The sequence below is a fragment of the Epinephelus moara genome, chromosome 9 (assembly GCF_006386435.1).
Source record: "Epinephelus moara isolate mb chromosome 9, YSFRI_EMoa_1.0, whole genome shotgun sequence".
NCBI classification, from domain to species: Eukaryota; Metazoa; Chordata; class Actinopteri; order Perciformes; family Serranidae; genus Epinephelus; species Epinephelus moara.
In genome coordinates this window covers 32,467,023-32,492,325 of record NC_065514.1, presented here as the reverse complement: position 1 = coordinate 32,492,325, position 25,303 = coordinate 32,467,023, and the positions used below count along the sequence as shown (strand labels likewise).

The 25,303-nt window shown below is 39.1% G+C and overlaps 1 protein-coding gene across 2 annotated transcripts in view; it reads left to right on the top strand.

The window, feature by feature from the left end:
- The window catches only part of dcc (DCC netrin 1 receptor), a 403,570-nt gene extending 378,527 nt beyond the window's left edge, over positions 1-25,043 (top strand). For both annotated transcript variants that reach the window (XM_050052349.1, XM_050052348.1), the window contains exon 29: positions 14,616-25,043. In XM_050052349.1, coding sequence (XP_049908306.1) covers positions 14,616-14,705 — 90 coding nt within the window. In that variant the 3' untranslated portion in view covers positions 14,706-25,043. The remainder of the gene's footprint in view (positions 1-14,615) is intronic.
- Positions 25,044-25,303: the final 260 nt, after the last annotated feature.

Sequence of the window (25,303 nt, the reverse complement as noted above, 5' to 3'; positions counted from 1 at the left end):
TTCAGTCAATGTTTGTGTTTACTTTTCTGTAATGATTCTTTTTTTTTTTTTTTTTTGTCAAAAAAAACAACAAAAAGATACCTGTTGAAAAATATGATGAATTGGATTATAATTGCAGGAAGTATAACATTTTGTGTAGTGATATGCACAGTGATTTGATCCCTGCCACTCTTTGGAAAATGTTGTCCCCCTGCCCATATTTCCTAACAGCTGGCCTGCCTTCATATAAATACCAAGGACCACAATTAACTCCCAAGAATCTCATTAAAGTTAAAACAATTTAATATCCATTGAACATTCAATTCCAATTTAATTAAAACTCTGTTATTGACCTTATAATTAAAGAACTATAAAAACATCAGTTTGAGAAACGGATCTGCAAGTGCAGACCTGCATGGTTCTGTCTCGTTTCTTATTGGTGCAATTTGAGGTGTTATAAATTAAATGTTAAGTGAATGTATGTTAATATAATGTTACATTTATTACAGTTTCCAGGCAGGCAGGTCAATAAGTGACAAAGCAGCGTTCCTTGTAAGTTATAAATAACTTAGAGAAACACTGTGTTCAGTAGTCCATTTTCCACTTCCTCTTTCCCTCTCTGTCTCCCGCTGCTCAGCCTTTGTCTCTGTCCTTTTCTCAGTCCTGACAATTGTTCTTCTGTAATGCATACATTTAGCAGTTCAGGGGTTGGGTTCAGGTGGTTGATACATGTTTTGATGTCAAGCGGGTGTGAATTGGCTCTCATAATGGATTGGGTGGGTGCAGATGTAAGAAAACCCTAACATCGCTATGGGCTACTATTACAAACCAAAAAAAATAGTTGAAAAATATGTTGATTTTCAGCCAATGTGGCAGTATTAACATACACCGATCAGCCAAAACATTAAAACCACTGACAGGTGAAGTGAACAGCACAGGTCATCTTGTTACAATGCAATGTCCTGTTGGGAGATCTTGGGCTCTGACATTCATGTGGATGCCACCTGACATGCTCCACCCACTTAAACACCAGTACAGACCAGGCACAAAAATGGTCATCAAAACTAGATGGATTTCAGTTCATAAACAATAAAGTTTGAGATGTTGAGATGAGGAAAATACTGTAGATTAAAAAAAATACCTTCATACCTCAAAAATGAGTCTTGGCAGTAAAACTTTCAGAAATATGAAACATCAGTTTGTCCTTTGGAAGGAAAAGTGGGATCATCCCAGACCATGTGCATAATGAGTTTCATGGTTCTGGCTTACTCCTACTTAAACAAGAGAAAGTTGTGCATTTGTTCGGGACTATTTTTAGCAACAGATTAATCTGGTAGCAGCAGGATGGTGTATTTTGGATTGAGTCAAATTTAATTTACAGTATGTGTTAAGGATAATGAAGGAACATGTTAGGTAGTGCAACAGTGTGGCTCACTGATGTGTTTTGATAGTTTTTGGACAACAATGTACTTCTGTGTCACAGAAGAAGAAGAAATATATTAATCTTTAATACACACAAATACTTGGTTGAGGTTTACACTTGGGATTTGTTGGCAATAAGATAAAAATATGAGGAATATTACTAGTTGTTTTTTAGGAGTTTTTTTTATTCCATCAGGGGACAGGCAGCTCTCCCTCTCCTTCCCCTGCCAAGGAAATCTGACTTCCCATGCATGAAAATAAACCAAACTTGGCACATAGGTCCAGTCCCATGCCAAACTTCCTCAATGGGAATTGGGAACCAGTATTCCTGATGGTGGCGCTACAGTGACTAAGTTCACAATTTTGAAAATTCATAACAAATAACTTGTATGGCCTACAGCTTTGCAGCCTTCATTAAACTGTAGGCCCAGTTGTTAAAACACTTTTGTAAATTTCAGTGTATAAAACTGTAAAACTAATTGAACCAGTCTCCTCCCACATTTTTTTGATAAATTCGCACAGAATTTGCTACACAGCAATTTTCAGTCTAAATACATGTACAGCTGTGATGTTGCAGCCTGGTGGTTGGCTGTATCATAGTGTGAAGTCACATCTAAATTCTACACTGGTGAGGTAGCTCAACTTGATAACAGCTTGCCATTGGTGCCTAAAGGCTGTAAGCTCAGGTCCCAGGTGGTGCAGTGTAAAGGTGCTTTTGCCTCCTCAGACATTGTGCTGTGAGGGTTAGATATAAGATTTCAAAGATAATCCAAGGATTAATGATATTTTGGCCCAGAAAGTTCTACTGATGGATCCTCATAAATATGTTATTTGTCTTCCTCCTCTTCTTCATTTTCCTCTTTTTCATCCTCCCTTTCTGAACACTTCTCCATAGTTATGTTTAGCTGAGCTATTCGGCTTTACACATAGTTTGTTTATCCATAGAGGTTACCCAGTACAGATAGCTCAACTGGATCACAATTAGCCATTGTTCTCCTTCTTGCTCCTCAAAATGCCCAGCCCTGACTCGCTGCTGTACAGCAGCTATAATTTATGTCTTGTTACTGGGGCAGAGGAATAACATTTAGCGTATCAGGCTTTGGATACAAACACAGCATTTGCATAGCTTTTGGTATTTTAATGCGATTTGATGACAATAAGAAAAATATAGAATATCACAAGACTTATATTTTAACTTTAGGTTTAAAACACCTGTTTTATGCTCTGTATTTGTTTTTGAGTGCCCTTTGTGTATGTGGGTGTGTGCGTGCGCTCGCTCCTGTCCTCAGTCTTATCTGAACAGCAGGTCAGAGGTTCACACACATACAAAATGCATCGGCTGACCTTTAACCCTAACCACCACCAGCCTCCTCCAACTCTGCATTCTTCCGCTCAGAGTTTCAGTGTGTGAGAGAGCAGAGTCTCTGACAGTGGGGAAGATCAATGGACACACTAGTTATTATGTACTCATTGCGGTGGCACTTTGAAAGCATCCTGATGCTTTAATCCAGTGGTTCTCAAACTGTGGGGCGGCTCCTCCATTCCCTACCTGCAGAGCCACTGCAGGTAGGGAATGGATGACCAGGGGAAAAAATGAAGTAAAACAAAGTTGAACACTCTCAATATAGTGTACACTAACACTGATAATGATTTTGTTAGGTGACTCAGAAGGGTTTTGTTGCAGACCCCCATCCACAGCAGTACATTGCTTAGGTTCTGTGTCAAACTCCAGCCTGCTTCTGAGAAACTGAGGGTATACCAATTGATATCTACTGTATGTAATACACTGACATACCTCATACAACCCACTTCAACCCCACAAAACATATCCCATTTAGGGGGAATGCCCTTTTCTTCAGCCTGCTCCATGTGCGTCTGCATTTGGGTCCCGTATCCTGTGCCCGAACACAGTCGAGACAAATAAGGTGAAAAGTCATTACTCACAGCAATGCTCTTATCGGTTCTTTTGTTTTATTTCTGTCCAAGATAAAGAATAAATTAAGAACAGAAATAACATTTATTTATATTTTTAGATAACAAAATACTGTTTTTAGAGCAGCAGCAGGAGCAGCAGCTGTGTTTACAACAGCAAAGTAAGTCAGTGTCTGATTGGAAACAAATGTAAAATTCTAAAAAGAGGAGAGAGAGAAACATTTAAAAGTTTAAACCATCACTCATTCATCCTCGCTGCTGATATACAGTCATTTGTGGCTTCAAATCCACAAGAACTGAACCAGCCTTTATAGGATATATACATTAGCCTAAATCATTTATCTACATAAATCAGGCAGGCACAGAAAACAGGCAGCGGTGCTCCAAACCGATGACAAACTGACAAAGAACAAAGGAACAGGTATAAGTAGGGAGACACTAATTTGGGAAGTGAGAACAGGTGAGTAGACTGCAGGACTAGTGAGACAAATAAGGTGAAACTAATGAGGGCAGGGCAGGAAAACACAAAGTGGGAAGTGAAGTGATCTGAAATGAGAGGCGATGTGAGTAACAAAACAGGAAACACTAAACATGACTGAAGACTGGTATTAAACAAAGTATTACTTTCTCATATCATTACACCCTGAAGTTTGACTCTCTCACTTTTATATCTGTTACCATGGAGATAAAACAAAAGCCACTTACCAAACTGCATGCATTGTAGATTCTAACATATTATATTTTTGACAGTGAAATTACATCTGCAGTCATTATTGTTTTTATAGTTATATCCTTCTGTTATTTGTAGTATTAATGATTATTTTGTTCACTTAAACAATCAATATTCCTATTATTACAGGTCATCAACAGGTCATCAGTTACTTGAATGCGCTGACATCTGTCATTGTAACCTCTGACAGCTGTCAATCAGCTGTCAAGCTGTCATCTGTTTGCGGCTCAGTCAATGTGACTTACCGTCTGCTGCGCAGAGGATTGAGGGTCAGAATAGCCAGAAAAGCATGCAGGCTTGCATACTGCAAAATCGCACCAGATGTAGTAGAAAATCCTAGTATTTTTGGCATACTGCATTTGACACACTATGTATTGGGACATATTAAATCTTTTTCAAGCATACTATATAGTGTGGTAGTATGGGTACTGGAACGCACAGTAAATGAGTAAGGAGCTTGTATTCAAGGAGAAAAACAGCAGCCAGCTATCTAGACAGGAAGTCACAGGGTATCACAAGCTGTAACAGAAGTGCTGTTTGCATAGATTTTCTTGTCCCAGAGGGAAATGTGCCTTGGACTTCAGTGGCTGCAGTATAAAAACAGTAAAAACAACAATAAATACATCCAAACAGTGTGAAAAAAAACAACAACAAATAAATACATCCATTAACTGCACATGCCCATCTGCATCATCATGGAAAATGCACACGTATTACAATAAAGCCCTGTTTCCACCAAACACTTTCGGTATAGTTCCGTTGTAACCAAAAGTAACCCTTCAGACATGGTACCTAGACCCTAGGTCCATTTGGCGTTTCCACTGCAAACAGTACTCTTAAATGTGGGCGGGGTTATTGTCACTCACTACTCACTAGTCTGCACCTTGGTTATCGTCTACAGAACAGGGTTGCACGCCGACATTTTCAGAACAAAACAGAACAGGCAAGAGTGAAAATAATAATAAATAATTAGGGATATTTAAGTTTGTTCAGTGTTGCTGATCTTTAAACTACGTAGCTCTAGGTACCCCTTTTGCATCGGTTTTGGAAGCTCAGGGATGGCTTGTCAATTTCTGCACATTACATGTATAGGATCTTTTCAAGTAAAACTTCCTTGTTCACAGGAAATATAAGTTTTGTCATCAAAACTACCAGGTTTAGGCAACGAAATTACAGTTTTAGCTTAAGTTTGGGTTAAGATAACCGCATGTGTTATGTAATTTCAATGTTCCACATGGGACACAAACACCAGTCTCTTGGTTGAAAGTCCTGTGTTTGTTCAGCCGGCCATTACCTCTCCCTTCCACCCTACTCTGACTTTATTGCACTTTATATTACATCACTGCTGCAGATGGCTTTACAAGGAGTTAGGTGAAAGCCTGGTGCGTCTCGTACAGATGCTAAAGGGCGCCATGTACTTGGAATCACATGGTGATCGCCACTGACCAAGCTGCCATATTTGACTCCTTGGGAATGAGATCGGGCAGTATCACTTTGGCTTTCAGTGGCAGTTCACTTTAGGAAAGCATTTGGAATATGTGGACAGAAAACCTTGAGACATGTAAACGCAGGTTTTGTCATTTTTCTGTGTCTGTGTGAATCCACATATGCTCTACTCTCTATGCTGTGTTGGGATCAGTCTCTGGCGGATTATAGAGGAGCATGAATCCAGGTCAGCATGCCGACAGATAACAGGATATCAGACGGAAACACGGAGCATTGACTGGCGTTTTATCCCATTGATGAAACGTTTACTGACTCAGTTAAACTGTGCTGTTACGGGTCAATAAATGAGATCAGGAGGTCACTGGATTTTTATACACTGTTATGAGTTTTGCAGAAGCCTTTTTGTCCGTGGGAGATAGAAAATACCGGGCAGTGTGGGGCTTTTAGATGAGCTTTTCTGGCCTCATTCAGAGTGAATGAGGAAGGTCAAACGGTTAACTCACACTCTGTATTACACAGATAAAGGACAACCGTACAGGTGCTGTTAGTCCTCTTTCTTCTCCTTCCTTCCCTTTAGCTGTTATGTCTATCTCTGTGCAAGTACACCAAGAGTAACAAATCTTTCTGATATCTGTGAATCTCCACAGTCAGAAATGTATATCACCTGTTCAAAATCCCCCCCTGGAGAGTTTTAAACTAAATATACAGAAATGGACAAAGAAAACACTTTTTAGAGACTTTCTAAATTACTTACATGTTAAGTAGAACAAAAATTGGTCATGAGAAAACTTGTGAATTATATTAAAAGAAAGGTGAACCAGCCACGAGATAAACTACTGCGTAGTAAGTGACATTGGCATTGCCAAAGCTCATAGAGGACAAAAGAGTATAGTAGAAGCAAAGAGAATTATAAAGTGAAATATCATATTGGATTTTCACCAAATTTGACAGAGCTGGAGGACATAGACAGGATATGCCCTCAAAATTTGGAAATTTTAATGTTCTGATATTGCTACTAGCATTGTCCATTTGTTGTTGAATTTGCACCAGATCTAGTTCAGTGTTATACCCCTTTTCGACAGTCATGTGCTAGTTTGGCTTGGTTTGGTTTGGTTTGGTTTGGTTTGGTTTGGTTTGGTTTGGTTTGGTTTGGTTTGGCAGGCTGCACCTACAACTCCACTGTCCAAATCGTCGGTAGCTGGTTTTATAATATAAACGCGTCTCCTGTTTCTACAGCCAGTCAGCATCACAACTACAAATAACAACTGTATCTCACTATCACTATTCTCATTCATATTTTAATAAGATACAAATTATATTCAGCTACAAAAGAAGCCTGAAAAGCTGGAAATCAGAATGGAAGTACGGAGTTGTTGCACAGAGATAATACACTCAGTACGTTTACATGCAGCTTGAGAAAATCGAATGATTGGCTTAGTCTGAGTAAAACTGGACTTTTAAATGCATGTAAACAGTTTAGTCCGACTTAAATTGGACTATCCGTAGCTCGACTAGCACACCTAGATAAATCAATTGAAAATCTGTTGCTGCATGTATCCACTTAGTCCAACTGGAGTCAGACTCAGCGTTCTGCGCATGCACCACTTTTTCTTTTGCAGGTTTTCACCTGGAAGAAGAAGGAGATGACATAGCAGTAGTTCAGTATATAGCAGTGCAGTAACTCCCGGAAAAACAAACAAACACCATGGTGACCAAGAAGCAGAAGACGCACTTCTGGACGGATGAGGAATTATTATTCATCGTTTGCTTTCTCTTCGGGTCAACTGGAACTAGTTCAATACACACTATATTAACAAGGACACAGCACCACCTATCGAGGCGCTGTCAGATGTATGTATGCATGTATACTCAGACAAGACGAGAAGTCCGACTTGACTGATTAGCCGAGCTATGAGCTTATGAGCTTGGTGTGAACCAGCAGGTTTGTAGAACATTGCAGAACGGCACATTGCAAGTGGTTGTCTGTTTCAGCTTATCTCATCGCAAATCTTTGGTCTGAACTGAGCATAACATCTCACTGGGGCTCTTTCTGCTTTTAATCTTCCACCCTGCAGTATTACTAGACTTGTCTTTATTGTAGAAAAGCTGCGAATAAATTCTGCTAATTCAGTGATAAACATATTTAGTTTCCTGTAGATTCTTCTCAGTAGAGGTCCCCCATTATTTTGTTATGTAAAAGCTTTTATTGTGAAGCAGCAAAATAAGGAAATGTCAAGTTTTCAAGCAGCAACTTCGCACAACTTCTAATACAGCTGATAGGGAACATGAAACAGTAAAAAGAGGGTGCAGGAGAGAAACTAAATTCCATACCACAAAGATGCAGTTAGAAGCTACAGAAGTACTGAAAGCTGAACACACAGAGACTTTTAAAAACACCTTTCTCTCTGGTCTCTTGAGGTGAGTACAGTCTTGCAACACACAGGCCTGTTTGAGAGGGTGAAACAGGGTTGGCTGCTGTCAGTGAGATGTCATCGGAAAAGGTCCATCTCCCTGTGGCAGCTCGGCGTGGCACAGCATGTTTAACTGATAACAGAAACGCAAATTGGTGCAGCATGGCTTGACATAGCACGGCCAAGAGTAACAGTGGAAAAGGCCAATTTGTGTGTCATGATGGTGCGATCATACAGTAGGCAGGGTGTCTGCAGGTTCTAAAAGTTTTAAAATGTCTCAAATTCAATTTTATAAATACAGTCAGTCAAAAAGTCATTAAATAGTCTTACATTTTAATTAGTGAGGTCTTAACTGGTACAAACATTTTCAACTATTTTATTTATTTTTTTTTATCTTTTTGCCAAAATGAGTTGAGCTCTTTTGCATAAAAGTCCACATTTCTGATGTTACACAAATTTAAAACTACATCTGAACCTAATACTGTGTTTTCACTTTGTAATTGCACTTAGCAAAATGTAGAGTCACCTAACTCACTCTATTCTGACACAAAACCTACCTCTGCATGGTACCACATATATACTGCTTACTTTACTCACAGTGCTTTTATTACCTGTAGACACACTGGTAGATTTTAGGGGTGATATTTAAATATTTAAAACTTACAGTCCATCCCCCAGGATAAACATGAAAGTGGCAGAGGACTTTTATTTTGACATTTCCACCATAAATTGATGCAGAAAACAATTCTGGCACCAGTTTGCTCTGTCTGTCTGAGTCCAAAAAAAAAGAAAAAAAGAAAACAGAGGCTGATTTTCTAAACACATGGTCATAAAGCAATGTGTGATATATTTAGCAGGCTTTCAATGGATATGTTTTGACTGTGGAGTTATGACTTTACTGTCTGTTAGTTATTAACTGGTAACCTGACTGCTGCTGGTGGATTCTGATTGGGTCCTGCTGATGTTAAAAATGGGGTTAATATATAAAAATCAATAAATGACTGAAGTTAAGTTGTCCTGGGGCAGAAAATGGTTTAAAGCTGATCCAACATGACTCTGGTCATGTTAAAAGCTTTAAGTGGAGCAGACTGATATCTATATTTTCAAATCTGGATCAGCAGGTCAAGGCCTCTACAGAGGGAAACATACTGTACTGTGCTTAATTTCAAAATAAAAGTATGCAGTGGGAAGCCAGTGTTCAAAAATACAGTGTGAAAAACATAGCTGATCAAACAAAGAGTCATTGTTTAAAGCTTTTATTTGTTCACTGGTCGTCCCTTTGTAGGCCTCATACATTATTACAGATATTATGATAAATAATTGACATTGTCTAATGTCAACAACACGAACACAGCACAGTACAAACCAAACTCATCAAAATTAATTCACACAGTTTCTCCAATATACATATAACATCAGTTCATCATGTGACAACCAGAATTTGGCAACTATTTGTATGATTGATACGATATAATATTCAGCTCCTAAAATGTTTTTGTGCTTGACTCCATTTTATGTTACAATACCTACAGTTTTAGGTTTTTCAGTTTTGGTTGGGCAAAACAAGATATTTTTGGCGTCACATTTGGTTGTAGGAAATTGAGATGGGCATTTTTAAGTATTGGCGTGTCATTGATTAATTGATTGATCAAGAAATAAATCAACAGATGAATCAATTATGAAAATAATCCCGTGGGTTAAAGCTACAGAGCTATAAGTGTTTGAGGAATAAAACAGCTTTGTATGAGTTATTTAACTTCCATTGCGATTAAATTATTAACAGTTATCAGGTTGTTTGATTTGCACACACAGATGATTAAACACGGGGAAAGAAAAATACCACCAGAAGTGAAATGTGTTCAGTTGTGTATATCTGTAATTCTCCGTTAGCAATTTTACAGCATTTGCACTCAGTAATGCATGACTCTTTCAGTGGAGTTCTGCAGTGATCTTTCAGCAGGATCATCTCAGTGTAATGAAGGACTTGTACACTGACTGTATACAGTGCAAATACAGTACAAGTACATGCAGAAAGTTTTGTGCACTGACACAAAGCTTTCAGTTTAAGTGTGAGAAATATTTCCGCTGAGCCTTTATTGGTTTTCCATGGAGTACTGAAGAGAATATTGAATTTTTTTTTCCAACTGCAAAGACAATTTCTGCATGAAGGCCATGCTCAATAGAAAACACTGAGAGTGTGTACAGTATGTGAGTGATGTTCACTTGACTGTCACACACAGAGATGGAGGCACTTAACCACTCAGAGGCGACAGGTTGTGTCGTCGAAGTGAACATGCCATTACACAGTGATCACAGAGTCTCTGCAGGATTAAAGTGCAGCCGTTCACACTTTCAGTACGTCCTGTCCTTTGAAACATATGCAGACCAGATGCAGCCCATTAGCTACAAATCCTGTGAACTTTGCAGTCTTGATCATTTTCCAACTTTTTTATTTTGACTTCCTTCCTTCAGGCAGCTGCTGCTTTCAGATCAGTTCAATTTGCAGAGACTTGAAACTTGCTGCTGATAGATAATTCATCACAGTCAACATAAAGTCAACTTTTATTTCATTCAGTAATGAATGCAGATTGAAAAGTCTGCACTGCACTGCCAGGCAACAATGACTGAGCTCTGACAGAAATAAAAACAGACATGACATTCATTGAGATGAATTAGGTGTCTGCAGAGATCTGTATTTTAAATGAAGGAATGAGTCAGTCAATGCAGGAAAAACACATTCAAAAATAGAATACAGCAAACAGAAATGTGAATAGTTACAAATAAAGGCCTGACCACTAATGGATCATTAATAAGTCGTCCCTGAACAACTCCAGATGAAGGATATTAGATAATAATGACGCTACTGATTAGTTCCTCCAGCCATGGCAGAAACTACACCATCACAAGAAACTGTGGGCGTCATGGCACTGATGAAGTGATTGGTCAGAAGACACATAGACACAAATCTAAGTAAGATGAAATACCTTCAATCAAGACAATATATCTTCCTGAAACCTGGAAGAAAAAAGTTTGAATATTTGGGGTTTTTTTTCCTAATTTGAGTGATTGGGATGTTATGTTGTGTTCACACCAGGCGGGAATAAAACAATTCGCACAAGTGAATTACATGTAAAATCAGTGTAAAGATGTGATTAGACCTGAAATCCCACTAGGTGGTGTGATAGGTGCGATGGGTGCGGTGCGAATGACGCAAAATACGCGAATGACACGAAATATGCAAATTACGCGGTTCAAATTAAGTGGCGTGAATTAAGCGAGTAGCATGATTTTGCGTGATTCAGTGATTTCATGAACATGTGAAGCAAGTTATTGGCGCATATGAAGCGAGTCAACACAAAATATTCTAGCTCTCAAACTTGCGCAAGAAGCATGACGTGAAAATTCTCATCACGAAAACATTATTTATTAATGTTTTATGACATGTCCCTTGTAGTGGGCACTGGGTTAACCTTTTCCAGAAAATGTACATTTAATTACAGCAGCCTACAGTGCGTTTATAAAATTGAATTTACTTTTAAGAACTGAATATTAAAGGTATTGTGCATGTTTTTAATTGGTTAAACGTAGTGTGTGTGCTTACGCGTGTGCGTGTAGAAGAAAAGTAATCTCTGTTTACCCTTGCTTGTATCTGTATTAAAACTAACTTCAGAACCTTAATTTATGTGTCACTGGGGTACTGGACATCAATAATGTCTTCTTCAGGCTCCTCCTCAGCTGATCTAGCAACCAACTCTACTGCTTGGTTTTACAGTTCTTCCTGTTTTCTCAAGTATGAAAAATGGTTGAAAATAAATAGAAGCAAATCTCCCACAAAGGACTTAATATTATTTTCTCAATTTAAAGTAAAATGTACTAAAATTTAGTAAATGTTTGTGCCATCATCTTGAAATACAGCTATATGTTTAGAATGGACATTTTCCTGTTCATTGGGCAGATGCTTTTGCTTATTTTAAAGGAGAAGTCCAGTATTTTGCAATTTGAGCCCCATCTCTGGGTTGTTTAAGATGAAATAGAGTGGTTAAGACCAAAATTGTGACGATTGCTCCTTTTCGGAGAATTTGGCTTTCCTCTGACTGGCTTAACAGTGCTGCCTATGGCCATGTGTAAATCTGTCCTAAAACCACCCTAAACATTCGTTTTCAAAGCCATGAAACTCACCGTGGGTCAGTGGTGTTCGTTGATGTTCTGACATAAAAATCGTAGCAAACTGTGGTTTCTGTGATGATATATTTGACATTTTGTCTAATCCATTTCTATAGGAAGCCTCATTGTCTGTTGGTAGTAATCCGCCTCCAGAAACGGAAAGGGGGTTGTTTACGACAAGGTTGTAGTCATTGTAGTCTTTTAGCTCAGCGAAAGTGCCGGCTCGACAGTGCTGTGTGCGCTCCTGGAGGAAGAACGAGAACGGACGAACGAAAAAGTTTTATAATAAATTTAAACAACTGCACAATGGATTACTCGCTTGTAAACAACCTTCGCAGTACGATGCCTTTGAACACAACGCCTGCCTTCTTCTTCTTCTGTTTCTTTTCTGTGTCCCATTACATTGCAATGGTTTCCTGCCGGTTGGCGACTCCCACATAAAGGAGCATTATCGCCATCAAGTGGGCTGGAGTGTATAATGCTTCAGGGTCAAACAATCGATCAAGCGCAAGTTTACACACGGGTATGAGGCAGCTGAAAAAATAGTTCCACAATCGAGATGAATAGCATACACGGATGGAAACCACAGTTTGCTACGATTTTTATGTCAGAACATCAACGAACACCAATGACCACTCGGTGAGTTTCATGGCTTTGAAAACGAATGTTTAGGGTGGTTTTAGGACAGATATACACATGGCCATAGGCAGCAGTGTTAAGCCAGGCAGGGAAAAGCCAAATTCTCCAAAAAGGAGCAATTGTCAAAATTTTGGTCTTAACCACTCTATTTCATCATAAACAACCCAGAGATGGGGCTCAAATTGCAAAATACCAGACTTCCCCTTTAAGATAGATTTCCCTCTTTTTATTGCTTTTTTCCCTTGTTTTTAAGATCTGACCTTTTGTAGTGTAGATGTCTGGGTTAAGACCAGGATTAATATTAAAAAGGGAAAGTGAGAAACATTGGTTATACATATCTATGGCTGTGCCTGAATTACAATTCTCCAAGTAATATTTTTGTGGGCAGATGACTTTGCATACTCAGGGTGAATATGTCAAGTCTCACTTTCTAACTGTAAGTTTTAGCACCTTTGATCATCATCTTTGATATAAAAAACATCAGATTTGCACACAGTCGTGTGTCGAGAAATGAGACGTGTTCATCCTCATCATAGTTAAGTTAGTCAGCCCTAAAGCACTGCAGAGCATCTCTCCTGCATGTCTACTGACAGCACTGACAGCCACGCTGGACAGCAGTAGAAGAAGGGCTACCAGAGTTTTGTTCAGTTGTTAGTTGAGCCATTCCCGCTAGCATCAGAGCTAAGAGAATCGATGCAACAAGCAGATTGTGTGCTTGCTGCTCCTTTTGCATCACTTTCTCTATTTGCATTAACACTAGTTCAGTCATTATAAATCAAGATAGGGTTTGTGAGTTTACAGCTTCCAATGCAGTTCTCTTGCATTGCTCTGTGATGCAACAAAATGAAAAGGCTGATGCTTCTTCTCACAACATGAGGTTTATATCGGAGGCTCCTTGAAAACAGGAATGTTAAGGGGGCAGCCCTACATAAAACCAGTGTTTCGACAGAATTTAAATTACTGTATTTAATGAGGGCACACGGCTTTTAAACGCTTTTTCTTAACCAGTCTTTCAGTTCTTGTTTGGAGTATTTTCACCCATTCTTCCTGCAAAAGTCTTCTAAGTCTGCAAGATTTTTGTTTCGTCTTGCATGCACTGCTCTTTTGAGATCTATCCACAGATTTTTAATAATGTTTAGGTCCAGGGACTGTGAGAACCATGGCAAAACTTTAGCTCGCACCTCTTGAGGAAGTCCATTGTGTATGTGGAGGTGTGTTTAGGATCATTGTCCTGTTGTAGAAGCCATCCTCTCTTCATCGTCAGCTTTTTTACACATGGTGTGATGTTTGCTTCCAGAATTTCCTGGAATTTAACGGAATCCATTTTTCCCTCTACCCATGAAATGTTCCTCCTGTCACTGGCTGTAACACAAGTCCAAAGCATGATCAGTCCACCCCCATGTTTAACAGTTGCTACATTCATTTTGCTTTTCTTGCATTCCTCCACAGTGAATGAAGAATCCAAAGACAGAGAAGATTCTTCATGAATTGAAGTCATCAAAACACCCATTAACAAATTCTCACACAACACATGCAGTATAATCCGTGTCTCATTTATCCAGTCCTACACTCAGTACTTCCCATTTTCGCAAAAACATCACTATTTAAAACACTTTAGCCTACAAGTAGCACACCTGGGCAGGCACACTCATTTAATTCTGCTCGTACATTCTATTGAGCATGAGTAAGACTATTTGAATAGTATGGTTTTTGTGAAAATGCATGTGTTAAGGAAGTACTGTGCATATGATTATATAAGGGAGACTCGCCATATAATGGTTATCAACCAGCTGCTAAGTTCTTGATCTATAAATTGTCACCACAAAGACTTAAAGGCAGGTTTTTATAAAGCTCACAGTCGTGTAACTTGCTCTATTTTTATTGTCTTTCAGGTTTACGAGCAAGATGACCTTTCGGAGCAGATGGCAAGTCTAGAAGGGCTGATGAAGCAGCTCAACGCCATTACTGGTTCCGCCTTCTAACCTCTGATACCATCCCAGCCCATCCCTCGGCCATGATCTAGTGTGGAACCCTTCTTCAAGCCTCGACGTCACCTGCTGTCCGTATGATAAGGGCGGCAACAGGTCAATCTGGGTTTGAAGACGCCTCTGTGGAATCAGACCTCCATCTGTGCTGGGTTGAGTTTGTTTGGTTTCTACTGGTCTCGGCCAGTGTCTACTGTTTGGGACCGGGTTAGGATAGAGGGGAATCAAACAGAGGACAAACACTACAGCAGCACAGCATCAACTCCAAGAACAGGACAAGAGTGGAGGGGCTTCTTTAGGAGTTCAAACTGAAACCCCTTTTAGACTCTTCAACCTCAAACACAAAACTAGAAAAACCCAATGCCTAGCGCCTCGGCTTAATGACACAGGATGATGGGATTATCACAAAAAAAGAAGACAAAGTTATAAGATCCCTCCTGTTTCTCTTCTTTGTGGTATTTATTAGCGTCCTCTTCCGCTGAGTTATACACAACTCAGTTACTGTGACTGTACCTCACTTATTTTTCATGATCACCGTTGGAAGTATTCCTTTTGTCTTTTGTTTTCTGTTTGGGTATTCCAACTTTGTGCATTTACAGGATGTGTATATGGTTTAAAAATGCCACCAGAACCTACAGTGACAAATAGAAACACATCCTCAGCCACCAAAGTTTCACCAAAACATAATTTTTCTTGCCTGAATCCAAGGTTGCCTGTTGTGGTGACGCAAGGTGATCATCTCTGGCATTTCTTGCCTATTTTTCCACAATTTCTCTCTTTTTGTTCCTCCCTTGAAAACCTTGTGATTTCACTGAACCAATCATCTCCCATAACCCATGCAGCCCTTCCACCTCTGGATTCTGAGGTTTAAAAAGGGGATTAAAAATGTGATTTTGGCCAGAAAGAAACAAGTGTGAGAACCTACCAGATCAGTCTGAAACGCCTGGATCAGATCCAGCTTACTCTGCTCCTACAGGACTGTATAGAAATCTCTATAGACTCCCACAGTCTGTTGCTGCTCTTGACCAAGCCTTTACTCTCCCTATCCCAGACAAACTTCAATCTTTACCGACAAAGACTTGTGTCGTTGCCAAATTCTCATCTTGGGAAACTTATTGTAACCTTCTTTGTTTTTGCTCCTTGTTCAAGTTTATCTCAATCCCAACCACGGACTGGACATCAATGAAAAGCAGTAAGATGATCCATGTGGAACACATGTTCTAAGAAATCTGGATTTGGATTGTTAGGACCTATCACATCCTGGACAAATGAAGGTTGGCCTTGGATGGTATGTGGGGATTGGTCCTTTTGAGAAAGGTGTTCAAATTCAGTCTTAACACCTCATTCACAATTCGTCATGTTGCAGTGTATGTATGTAACATTCAGTGCATTCCCCTGCTGGTTAAAGTACTAAAGAGCAATCAGAGTCTGTGAAATGGAGAAAAGTTAAGACTGTATTCTCGCAATCCAATCAACAGGAAAAAAACGTTGGAATTTCTGCAAACCACTGATACATTACATTTGTACATTCTTTGTAGCGGATACATTAAAACTTTAAATTCCTCAACAGCGCTGTGGTGAATGTGGTGTTAGGTTTAGGCATAAAAATACTTTGTTATGGTTAGGAAAATATCACATTTCGGCTTAAAACACCCATGTTTGGTAGCTCAAATACCACTGGGAAACGCTGAAATGTGTCGGTAAAAAACCTCCACATTCCCTGACTCAAACACCGCAATGTGTTAGTGAAAATCTCCACGTTCAGTGGCTCAATTGCCACTGGGAAACACAATGATGTTTCGGTAAAAAACAACCAGGTTTGGTGCCATTACACACCGGTGGGAATGCCACAAAGGGTTGCCAAAAATAAAAACTGGTTTTGTTGGCCTCAGTCATCTGCAGTGGTCTAGTTGTCATGCCATCCACTATCTCCCCCTTTTTCTCCAGATGATAAAGTCAGCTCATATACTGGGTCACTTTGAATACGTTGATATGCTACATATGAAACATACAAATATATCTGTGGTTTGCAAAAATCTACAACGCCAACATTTTCATGTGATGACTGGGCTAGTTGTTGACTTTTGGGATACCTGTTCATGTGTTCACAAAAGACATTTAAGAGGCACAGTCACTGAAGCAAGGTAATCGTAAAACATTATAAGAAGCAAAACAATATGTTGTTATGCGAAAGAGATAATGAAGTCATAACCACAAGATAGCAGCTATCTTATAAATAACTAAACTGCAGTCACTAGATCAAGATCTCAATTATAAAATCACAAAAATATCATCTTGTTGTAAACAATGAGTTTGACATTTGGCATGACTGTGATGAAATAATTAATTGTGAAGGAGGTGTAAAAGCAATGGGATCAAAGATCAAGTTATTATTAGTGGAATTATTGTTGTTATTATTATTATAATTGAGATTAGAGATGGTAGTGGGCAGCCGATGATGATAATAATGAGAGTGATCTCTACCATTGTTTATTTTTTCAATTTTGTGCAGTTTGTGTGTTTGACTGCAGGTGAGTGTGTTGTGTTTCTAGCCTGCTTTTTGATGAATCCATATTTATTTTTCATGAGATAAACACACATGTACCTCTGTCGAACTTGATCGCCCACGTGGGAAAATTGCGAAACCGCCAGCTTCACTTTGAGTTTACTTCAGGGCGTTCGGTTTTTATACAAAAAATACGAAGAAAAAGTAACAAAAACAAACACACAAATGATGCATATTCCACAAAGTATATTTTTACATTCGCTGTCCTGTCAGAACTGTGCTTTTTCAAGTCAGGTTTTTTTAAACACATTTCCACAGAGAGCTACTTTTAAAGTCATGAGCCACCATGATTCCACCATAACACGATTGATAACCTACAGCCTTTGATCGCATCAAAAGGAGTTACATTTTATTCAGGATTCAGTTATTAACTGGTATGGAGAGACTCGTTTATGCCATTTTTAGTTTTACATACTTTAAAGAGAGGAATGAGGAAAATATTTGCAATGAGGGGATTAAACCTGCATTGTTGTGGTTTCAAGATGACCTCTGAGGTCAGTCAGGATGACAGAACAGGGAGCACTTGCCTTTCGGTTCTTTAAAACAACTAGATTTGTATTGACAGCAGGAAAGAAAAATCAGATTTGGAGAATTAGCACGAGAATTATTGGGTAGAGATATTTTTTGGGAGTGAAATGGAGAAAGGCAGCAGCTTAAAATGACAAATGATTCCTTAATCAGCTGAGGGGAAAAGAACAGGCCATCAGTATGCTCCATATTTGACTGTGTCACCCCAGTCACCATATTGTAATTTTCAGACCTTTATCTTTCTGTGATAAAAGGAAAAAGCCTGAGGGAGACAGAGGGAGCGGAGGCAGAGAAGGTGAATTGATATTCAGAGGTGGTTTGTATGTGCGAGCGAGGGCACGGAGGAATGAGGCCGGGAATTCATTATAACGCCGTTTCAAATATTATGATTCAAGCTCACGCTCGCTGGGCTGTTACGGCTGCGGGGAAAAGTCCCGCGGATGGAGGGGATGCAAAGGTAACGTCTCTACAGAACGAGCGAGGGGATGAAAGGTGAAGGAACGCGGGCAAGCGGGCGGTGTGGGGATCAAACTCATCAGCGTGTTCTGGAAGATACATCCAGTCCGAGCCGAGTGCTTTCATACCTCTCCAATCCACACTTTTCCCCTTTTTGAAAGCAGAGCAGAGCTGCAGACAAGATGGAATGATCCAACGCTGCCAGGCGAGACTGAAATTAGATTTAAAGAAAGAAAATCTGATTTTAACATTAAATTCTAAATTAAATGGCCTGTTGACACAAGAGATTTCTTCTTTTCAGTGTCGAAAGGGGAAAGAAAGATGAAAGTAGAGAAAATAATCATCAGAAATAAATAGTCATACTGGTACACATTTTAGCCCATTAGAATTATATTGAATATTTAATTTTCCAAATCATCCATCAGCTCTTAAATTGATTCCTCCCGGCGGCCATTCTTTTATTTCATTTATATGAAAATAAACTTGCAGAGACTTCACACCTGGCCTGGCTCCAGAAATTTGAAACACCACACACATCTCTGAAGAAGCAATTCAAAAAGGTCTGGTGGGGTACTCAATGAAGCAAATCAGAGCTTTTTAGGGGGGAAGAACTGGAACTTAAGTTTTGACCAACATGGATAAGATAAACGATCAACTAACAGGAACACAAAAAATATAACTCGACATAAACTTTTAGATAACTGCTCTCAGCGGTCAGTAACTACTGGTTAATGGCCAACATGAATGTCAAACTGAATGACAAAGTGCAATGACTTTGGTTTCACACAGGACATTAACTGCGCTCTCCTAGCTCAAAGTGTCTTTGTTCAACATATCCTCATGGAGCGCTTTGTATGATATCCGACAAAAATGCACACACAACAGTAGATATGACATTCTACAAATTGGCGCCCCATGAATGACATTACGCTCCTAACGTAAAGTTATGTATTTAACGTAAAGTTACAGAGGTTGGGTTTAGGGAAACAAAGTTTTTGTGGTTAGGTTAAGGAAAAGACATATGTTGAAGATGTACTTTCAAATTACTCTAAGTTCACCCGGTTCCGAACACTGCGTCACTCTGCAGTTACACCTACAAAACACTGGTCACCGGTGGGGCTTCTGTGAAGTGCTGTAAAGTTTAGTTCTTTCAAAACACACCCAGTTGTTAAACAGTTGTTAAACATGAGTTAATTTCAATTACAAGTACACAAATCAGCTTCACTTTAACTCACAGCATTCACAGACAAAACACCTGTGTTTTGCTGGACACATTTTCCCCACAAATACAACATGCTAATGTTATTAGCACAAGCCTATGGCATTTTACATTGTATAAATTAGCCTAGCGTCTAGCGGAGGATTCCTCTACTCATATGAAGTCAGGATAAATCACACACAAGACTTAAAATGCTAAAAGCTTCATTTCCACAGACGGAAATGGTTTTCAGCTTACAAAAATAAACAGGAGGTCTGTGTCACTGCTCAGTTCAAGGATGCTTTGACATCTTAGAGTCTTCTGCATAACTAATATTGCAGGAAATGGCCAAAGTATCATTACTGTCATGGCATCCAGGCTTGCTTCTTTTAGGATTCCAGCAAAAGAGTTGATCAGCAGTTTGATTTCAAATCTCAAAAGCACTAGCAAAGGTTTTTTTCCACAGTTCTATACAGTCCACTCTGTTGCTTGTAACTGAGCTGAGTGCTATGGAGTTTGGAAAGGTTCTGTTAGATTACAGTGAATCTGTGTGTCAATATGTCTGATAACAGAGTGACTCTTTATCTGCATTGGACTGAAAGTGTGCATGTTGAGGTCACTCAAGTTTCAAGTCTTTGCAAGCTGATTCTCATAGAAGTGAACTGAAACGAATGGTTGGAAGGCGGGAAATTAATTTTCAAACTGATGGGAGATTTAGAAAATGATCAGCAATATGGAAAGTTCAAAAGTCTTATTTAGTGAAGTCACTAAATTAGATGCCAGTTCCCCGCAGTTGTCAAAATTACTTTTAAGGATTCTGATCACCTAGATGGAGATTTTAACTGACTGTTCACCTTAATTCTGCCAGTCATCCAAGCGTCTGGTTAAAATACATATGGTCTTTCTGTTCTGGACTTGTCATGAACACCAGCTAACAGTCTCTGGATACCACAATGTGTCCAACATTTTATTTATCAGGATTCATTTTCCCTTACAAGTTTTGTTGCCGTCGAGATAAATGAGACATCCTACGTGCCTTTACTTTTCACCGAAGCGTCCATTTCCTCTCTCTGTATTTAGTCACTTCATTTGAAGTCTTTGTGAAATGTTCAAATGTGCTCTGTGTTGTGTTAATTTGTTCTTCCGGCACAGCCGACACATGGGGAACAGATGAGACATATGCTCCGCTGAGGGTTTTTCCCAAAAGCACTGTGTCCCTTTTAAACAGAGAGAACTAAGAGAAGACTGGTTCTTTTACTTCAGTGGCACAGAGGCAGCGTTTCAGCAGCTGTCAGGAAACAGACATATCAGACACGCTAAATGCAGCGATGGCAAGGATCGTCCCGTACCTGAAACATTACAGATCCACAAAATGGCCAACGTTTCCATCAAAATATCTTTGAACGAGATGCAAAATTTGCAACCAGCTCTCTCAGAAAATCGCACTGTGAAAAACATCCATCCTCATAAGTCATTTAGTCTCAGATTCAACCTCTTGGATGTATATTTCATCAGATGACAGTGCGTCAGTTAAGTGAAGTGTTTCACTTATTCTCAGTTTGCTTGGCTTGTTTCAGGATTTTTGTAGAAATTTGTGTGCAGAGCTTCAAATAAGGTAGATCGGCGGACTACAAATAAAGTGAAATAAGACTTGTTGCAGTGGCAGGAAAAAGATTTTGGCTAATTAACCAAAAAAATGACAGTAAACCAATCTTGCACAGGTGATGCAACCCACTCGCCAGAAAAAATGTTGCAGTGTGCCATTGTGCATTTCTGAAAACCATGGATACGTTACATTTGACTTTATTATCTAGTACATTTAAGGAAACTTTTGTTATATTTCAGCAACTATGTGGTTAGGTTTAGGCAAACAACACATTTTGGTTTAACACACCCAGTTTTGGAGGCACAATCCCTGCTGGAGAAGCCATCAGTGTCTTGGTAAAATCAACCGCTTTTCTTGGCGCCATCCCCAATAGAAACAAAGGCAGCGATGACTCTCTAAAGAACAACCAGTTTTGTTGTTTGTTGGTTTTTGGTGGTCTAACAGTGGTGCACGTTGGCAGGCGTCTCACCTAGGTGCCTCGTAGTTTGCAGAAATGTACAATGCCAACATTTCCGTCTGGCGACTGGGCTGAGTGATGACTAGGACCTGAGGCATGTTTTGTTTGCTCAGTAAAAGCCAGCAGAAACATAACAGCAGGAATATGGATATTTGTTCTAGCTCTCCTTCTGCTGATTTCAACACGTATTTGTTGTTCACAATGTAGCATTATCAGGGAAACAATAGGGTGCGCCCTCTCACACATTGATAGTGAGTTTACTGCATCCTTTCTTCCCAAAGGGGAAAGTCTCTGTACATCCAAAATCCAAATTTTCTGTTGCTCCTGATACAACGGGACACTGTTAGCTTTGAGCCCTGCTTTTTAGCTTGCACAAAATTGATGTGACACAACAGAAAAACATCGGCCACTGCCATTGGTTGTTCTTGTCTGTGTTGACATGCAGGAGGTTGTATCTGTGCCACTGATCAGATTTCGTAGCAGATCTTACAGGGAACGCTGTTTTTGATTATGATATTTCTGTGCCAGACAGTGGCAGGGAAGTAACATCCATGTTCGTCCTCTATGTTCCTATTTAAATCACTGAACACAAGTCAATCCCCCAGCAACAAAGACCAGCCCACAGCAGAGGGACAGTTGATCACTACATGTCAGACTCATTTAGACTCAAGTGTTTTTGCATATTTAGTCTATTCATCAAATTTGACCTAAAACTTAGGTTACTGCAAACCATTTTCAAAGTCATATCAGAGTTTTAGTTTTTCTTTCCATGCAGCCACTAATTTCCACTCATTCCTAATGTGGAAATCAACTTCTAGAGACTTTGCAGTAGAGCTGAAGAGATAAGTCAAATAATTTATCAACAGAAAATTCATCAGCCACTATTGTGGTGATTGATTAATTGAGCAAAAATGCAAAACATTTCCTGTGTTTCTGCATATCTTTGGGTTTTCAACTTTTGGTTGAAAGAGGCAAGCAATTTAAAGACATCATTTTGGGCTTTAGGACATTTTATACACCAAACAATTAGTAATATGATAAGCAACAGATTAATTATTAATGAAATTATTTTGGTTGCAGCTTTACATGGCTGTGTAACTGTTGTGCAGTAAAAATGAGTTGGAACTTCTATCACCACACAACAGCAAGCTAACCTTAACAAGAATAATGTAGATACAGTCCCATCAGCAGGAAAAGTGTTGGCATTGTCGGCAGCATACATAACATTTGCACTTAATTATGTAGCAGATATGTTGAAACTTTACATTTCAACAACGCTGTTGTTAATGTGGTTAGGTTTAGGCCGAAGAACCACTTGGTTATGGTTAGGAAAGGATAATGTTTTGGTTAAAAATACCAGCTTTTTGGAGCAGAATCACAGCTGAAATGCAGTGAGGCCTTGATAAATAACTACCACTTTTTGTGGCACTGTCCTTACTGCTAAAAAAAAAAAAATATTAATGTTTTGGGGCTAAGAAGCTGCAGGGAAACAGTGGCAGGCCTCCAATGACATGCAAATATAACATATACGTGGTTTGCAGAAACGCACAATGCCAACATTTTTGCCTGGAGACTGGGCTGGCAGACATGTTGACTGATGGATGAGCTCTGTTCACTTTTACAGAAATGACTGAAATCAGTGGCTGCTCGAAGGGAAGTGAATTCATCTAAAAACTGATGGGATGATTTGGAAAATATAACATGCAAGTTTGTGATTTATAAATAATGGATTAAAGCATCCCAAAATACTGAGCAGAGATAGAATGATCATACCCCAAAAAAGAAAATAATCCCCTACCAAAACATAACATTACCAAACAGTCAACTTTATCATACAGTGTGTAACCAGTTTCATTTTGTCAAAGTTGTTTTATGACAGGGAACTAAAAGGGAACTAGAAGGAACTTTTTTTTGTTCATCACAGATTTTTTTTTTTTTTTTTCATTAAACTTTAAACAGTGAATCTCTAACCAAACTTCTTGTCTCCGTCTCGATACAAAGGCTTCCCTTCCACAGTCTGACCCCGGCCTCTAACAGCCACATGTTAGGGTTTTTTTCTTGTTGGCTCTACATGTGTATTTTACTGTGGAGAAAAGCGTCGCTGCAGCAGAACTACATTACAGAACGCTGCTTTTTTACAGTGTACAGTTCCACTAGAGTAGTAGTAACTTTTTATAATCAAATTTAATATATTATTATTATTATTATTATTATTACTTTATTTTGAGTGCTCTTTAAAAACTATTATTTATAACCATGTGATATTTCTGCAAATGTAAATTTAGTTTAGCAAAAACGAAAAAGAGGACTGAAGCGCCATTCAGAGTTTTGTTTTTTCTTTTCGTTTGTTGCCTTAAAAGGTTTCAGTATTGTTTAAAAAATATTGTAGAAAGATTATTTACATTTCTTAATGAAACATTTCAATGGTTGGTCACTCTGAGGACACACAGTCACCACCACTGTTCTGTTTATTTTCAGTCTAAAATATGTAGATTGATGGCATCTATGCAGTTATTCTTTCTAACTATAACCTGTATATAATAACAGACACATCTCTAGGGTCTGTTCATTTTTGTAGACTCTTCTTTAAAATAGATTTTCATCACAGCCTACTTTTAGTCAACAAGTTTGTGAAAAGTGAATTGTAGTTAAAGGACTACAACATGCAGAGACACGTCAGGATGGTCCTTCAAACACCTCGTCCTCTATCTGTAAAGGCTCTTGTCCCTGTGAACTCGTCCTGTGGTGACTGTGTGAAACTCAGAAACACCAACCAGACCTGATAAGGTGGAAACTGGGGAGGCTTGGCTCCTACATTTCAAAGGGAAACTCGACTTCATTAACTTCTTTCTTTGAGAGCTTCACTCCTGTGTGTGGGAACCATTGAGGATCAAAAAGGGACAAATTACACGGTCAAAAAAGACCAAGTGAAGTTGGTCAGGGATGTGCTGACTTTGAAAGTGGTCTGATGCTGGTGTGAAATCAACTCTGTCAGCTCGAGCACAGACAGTTTCAGGCCGACGGCTTACAAAAGAGTAAAAGAAAATAATGGGGGTAGAAAAAAAGTAAAAAAAAAAAAGATTTGGACCTCATCTCATCGGGGTGAAAGGGGCCAAATTAAAACGGCCATTATCTCCTCTCACACAGACAATTACTTCATTTCCAGAACATCATTGTTCGACAGAGGAGCCAGCAGACGGACATCTCTGCGTAAATACAGTTTGACTTCGCCCTTTAAAAAAAATTTCCAATCCTAGAGTCATTATAACCAAATTAGCTTAGTGACTGCAATATTTAAGAGTGTACATTTTGTTCATTTGAGTGAGGGTGTGAAAAGATGATGATGATGGGATGATGATGATGATGATGATGTATCTCAGATGAAGTAAAGCGAAGTTTCTATCCACAATGTTGTATACAATTGCTGGTTTTGTAATGCACTGTAGAACAGTCCCATGGTCCTTTTTTATAGAAATGTTATTTCAATGGTGCATTCTTTTTGTTTGATAAATAAAGTTTTGATACAAAAGCAAACACACTGTTTGGTTAGTATTTATGCATCACATACATGTGCTGGGGGTCACAGGGGTCAATGCAAGCACGTGCACAGATAGACCCCAGGTGTTGCTCAAGCACCTGCCCTTTTGTCCTCTGTCTAGATAAGTGCCGCCCTTTTTTCAAGACATTTTTTCTATTTCTTTTAATAATTTTATATTTTAGTTTTTAAATTTGGCCCACAGCATCAATTCTTAGTTAAAAGTGTGTTGTGAGCCTCTCATCTGAA